Consider the following 4,795-nt stretch of genomic DNA (forward strand, 5'->3'; position numbering starts at 1 on the left):
AAAAAAGTTAATGTGTAGCATACATATAATTATATAAAAATAAGGTCTTACCTAAGGCAACGTGTGTTTAGAGGCTGACTGCTCTTTAAGCCACTTAACAAATACTCAATGTCATCAGTGAACTCTTGATTTTCACCAAATTCCACCACATCATTGAAGTGCTTCACATGCTGAACAACAGTATATAACTACCAGGGAAAAAAAAAGTCCACCTCTTTTGTAACATTCAACTAGCATTTTTAAATCTCTAGGGCTTATTGTACTGTAAAGTATATAAAATACTTCAAGGGATAGCAACAAAAAAATATAATAAAAACAATGAAAATGGTAGGGAGTTTGTGATTCAAAATTGTGAACATTAGTATACTGATACTTGTTCCAGACATTTAAAGACTAAATGTTGGGCCAGGCAAGGAAGCTCACGCCTATAATCCTAGCAGTCTAGGAGGCCAAGGCAGGAGGATCTCTTAAGCTCAGGAGTTGGAGACCAGACTGAGCAAGAACAAGACCCTGTCTCTACTAAAAGAAGAAAAATTAGTTGGGCATTGTGGAAGATACCTGTAGTCCCAGCTACACCGGATGCTAATAAGGCAGAAGGACCTCCTAAAGCCAGGAATTTAAGGTTGGTGTGAGCTAGGCTGAGGCCACAAACTCTAGCTTGGAAAACAGAGTGAGACTTCATCTCCCCAAAACAAAACAAACAAACAAACAAACAAACAAAAAAAAAAAACAACTGAATGTTACATTAAAAAAAACCTATCCACATGCAATAAAACTGTATATGGCTGCTTACTTCTTTGTCTTCTCTTCTGCATTTCAGTGCAGTAACTATTTCGTGGTAGGGCTGAGACGGTATTGTCACAGTTTTTATCACTTTGGATGGTGGTGCAGGAGCCTTAAAAACTCCATCATCTTTTTGATTTGGTTCCTTTGAAGAAAGCCTCACCTATTAATAAAGGCATGAAATTAGTTGTTCTAAATAAAGATTAAAAATAGGAATCTTTTGTCTATCTAGTAAATTCAGCTTTAAAAAAAGTAAATAAAGCTTTATAAAGGTGGAGAGGAGAAAGGCCTCTGAAAGGTCTTAAAGGATACTTTAAACTCCATGTATTAATAGGACAGACATATGTTTTACACACACACACACACACAAAACCACTCAGGAATTTCTCCTGGTTGTCTTCAAAACTGTATTTCACACAATTTGTAATTTGTCTCCAGTACCATTAGAAAGACTAAAGAACCACAACTGCAAACATAAATAGCTTTCATAAGTAGCTAGGAATGGACAATAAAACTGTAATAGAAGCAGAAGAACTTCTTGAGACCAGATTATTTGAGAACAGCCTGAGCAACACAGCCAAGACCTTGTTTCTTTAAAAAACAAAAAAAGAAAAATTAGTTGGGCTTCATGTTGCATGCCTAAACTCCCAGCTACTTAGGAGACTGAGGCGGGAGGATGGCTTGCGCCTGAGACAGTTTGAGTTTACAGTGAGCTATGATGAAACCACTGAACTCTCGCCCTGGCAAGAGTGCAAGACCCTTCGGGGGAAGGGCCCCACAAAAGATCAACAAAAGAATTTTAACAGCACAGAAATATAAAGTAGTTTAGGGCACAAACAACTATAACAAGAGCATGGCATGCAGTCCAGGAGTGTTCAACCTTTCTTCTTTTCTGCCACAAATTGGAAGAATAAGAGTTGCTTTGGGCCACACATTAAATGGAAACACTAACAAAGTTGAGGGGGCACAAAAGGTCCAAGCACACTTTTCACAATATCTAACACCACAGATAAGCAAAACCTGCCTCAAATAATCAGCAAGCAGCCCATGAGCCTTAGGTTGGGAACCCCTGGCACCACCATGGTATATAATTACACAATGATGATTTTTATACAATCAAAAGGAGTTTGATATAATCAATTTAAGAAAACTGGGAATTAACTATACATTATAATTAAAAATGCCTCTATAGGCTCGGCTCCTGTGGCTCAAGTGGCTAAGGCGCCAGCCACATACACCTAAAGTGGCGGGTTCGAATCCAGCCCGGGCCTGCCAAAACAACAATGACGGCTGCAACCAAAAAATAGCCAGGCATTGTGGTGGGCGCCTGTGGTCCCAGCTACTTGGGAGGCTGAGGTAGGAGACTCACTTGAGCCCAGGAGTTGGAAGTTGCTGTGATGCCATAGCACTCTACCCAGGGGGATAGATTGAGGCTCTGTCTCAAAAAAAAAAATAAAGTAAAATAAAATGCCTCTATCTCTATTTTTTTGTTGTTACAAAGAACTCGCTTCTTTGACAGCTCCAGATTACTGAGGCTTTACAGTTAACGTACAAATATTAGTAAGTAATTAGTACGTTAGTAAGTTACTACCAATCCTTCTAGAGAAAATTATTTACTAAAAACTTTTTTCAAATGTTTTGGATTGAAACATATTCTTGGGGCTTGGCGTCCATAGCTCAGTGAGTAGGGCGCCAGCCACATACACCAAGGTTGGCAGGTTTGAGCCCAGCCCCGGTCTGCTAAAGAACAATGACAATTGCAACAAAAAAATCGCCGGGTGTTGTGGTGGGTGCCTGTAGTCCCAGCTACTTGGGAGGCTGAGGCAAGAAAATTACTTAAGCCCAAGAGATTGAGGTTGCTGTGAGCTGCGACGCTACATCACTCTACCCAGGGCCACATAGGGAGACTCTGAGTCAAAAAAAACGAAAAAAAAAAATATATATAATTGGAATGTGAGAAGAGGTTTATCTCTGGAAAGCAAATTAAGCACTGAAAATCCCTTAAAGATTCCACGTAGGATGTAATTTACAATACAGCTCTTAACAGTTGATACAAACATCAAATAAAGACAGATTTGCTCTTAAAAACTAAAGTTCCATAAAATATTGTTCATAGGGCGAAAGAGCCAAATTTTTTTTTTTTTTTTTTGCCATTTTTGGCCAGAGCTGGGTTTGAACCCACTACCTCTGGTATGTGGGGCCAGCACCCTACTCCTTTGAGCCACAGGTGCCGCCTAAAAGCCTAATTTTTTAAGGCTTTCATTTTTACTATGGCAGCAATGAAACTTTTGCTATCTAATCCACAATCCCCACTTTTCCATGAATTAAACTAAAAACACTAAATTTCAGTGAAGATAAACTTCTAAAAAAAACAAGTCAAACATTTATAAATTATGAATTAAGACAATAACTGCTTAATTACTTTAAAACTTATTAAACACAAAATAAAGAAGAATAGGTTCACTTACTGTGACACTCTGAGGCTTTAGTACTGGTGGTCCAGGCAGTTCTTCTGAATCTGGATGGTTCCAATGTCTGGCATTATATACAGCTTTTGTAGGTGACTGGAGAAATGAGAAAAAGATCAACTGTTTCCTTCCTTACATGTCTCTTATTTTTTTTTAATTCTTTTTTTTTTTTTTAAAGTAAGGTTGGGAAAGAATAAGCTGGACATCCTTATGTGTGTCTCATTTAATAAACTAAAAATCATAAAGACAAAAATTAGGGTGGCACCTGTGGCTCGATGGGTAAGGCGCCAGCCCCATATACCAAGGATGGTGGGTTCGAACCCAGCCCTGGCCAGATTGCAACAAAAAAAATAGCTGAGCGTTGTGACAGGCACCTATAGTCCCAGCTACTCGGGAGGCTGAGGCAAGAGAATCACCTAAGCCCAGGAGTTGGAGGTTCCTGTGAGCTGTGATGCCACAGCACTGTACTGAGGGCGACAAAGTGAGACTCTGTCTCTAAAAAAAAGAAAAAGGAAAAAGGAAAAAAATTAACTGGGCATAGTGGTGCAGGCCTGTAATCCCAACTACTCAGGAGGTCGCATATCCCTTGAACGTAGGAGTTTGAGGTTTCAGTGAGCTATGACAATGCCATTGCACTCTATGGCCAGACCAACACAAAAGACTCTGTCTCCAAAAATAGACAGAAAAGATGGCACTTGAAAGTAAACCTCTTGCCAGGCTTATACTAACTTAATAACTCATATATTTAATTCAACATGTTCTTTGGCAAAACTTTATTCTTCCTACTACTGATACATCTCCCACAATCTTCCAACAATTGACATCAAGTAGATTACTACTACTTGATATCAGGTCCATGATCACTTAAGCAAAACTGTTGCAGCCATATGTACAATCATTCAAAACCTTTCAAATTTTATAAAGGTAAATAGGAGACATATACCATATATAGAAGAACCACTTCCCTACATTGACCACATATAATAGAACCTCCATATTCATAGACTGGACATGCACCACACATGCCTATCAGTACAGTAAGCCTACTTCCTTATGCTGATCACCTTTGCATGTTGACTAGTTTGTTACAGTGCCTTGGATGGTCAACTTAGAGAGGTTCTACTGTATTAGAAGACATAGCAGTGTCTAGAAGAGTACCATAAAATAACATACGTGATTTCTGCAGCAAAATACACAAATGTTCACAGTTTAAGTTAAACAAAGATGTTAAGGGCATCACCTCAATTCAGGTTATTATGTAACCAAAAAAATTTACTTAAACTGACAATAGAAGAAGAAAAAACTTTCAGTTTTCACATTCTAAATTTCAGAAATGAGAATATATTAACTGTCAGTCTGCAAGGTCAAATCCATAGGATTAAATCTATACAAAAGTAACGTTAATAAAATCTTCACTTTTGTGGCGGAACCTGTGACTCAGTGAGTAGGGCACCAGCCCCACATACTGAGGGTGGCGAGTTCAAACCCAGCCCCAGCCAAACTGCAACAAAAAATAGCTGGGCACTGTGGTAGGCACAGGTAGT

The 4,795-nt window shown here is 38.9% G+C and overlaps 1 protein-coding gene across 1 annotated transcript in view; it reads right to left on the bottom strand.

Annotated features, from left to right (window-relative positions):
• The window catches only part of WAPL (WAPL cohesin release factor), a 93,016-nt gene that overhangs the window by 36,029 nt on the left and 52,192 nt on the right, over positions 1-4,795 (bottom strand). The window contains exons 5-7 of the mRNA XM_012813518.2: positions 3,252-3,347; positions 794-946; positions 52-188 (exon numbers count right to left, since the gene is read on the bottom strand). Coding sequence (XP_012668972.1) covers positions 52-188; positions 794-946; positions 3,252-3,347 — 386 coding nt within the window. The remainder of the gene's footprint in view (positions 1-51; positions 189-793; positions 947-3,251; positions 3,348-4,795) is intronic.

This window comes from Otolemur garnettii, unplaced genomic scaffold, assembly GCF_000181295.1.
Source record: "Otolemur garnettii isolate 467f Iridium unplaced genomic scaffold, OtoGar3 scaffold00275, whole genome shotgun sequence".
Classification (NCBI taxonomy): domain Eukaryota; kingdom Metazoa; phylum Chordata; class Mammalia; order Primates; family Galagidae; genus Otolemur; species Otolemur garnettii.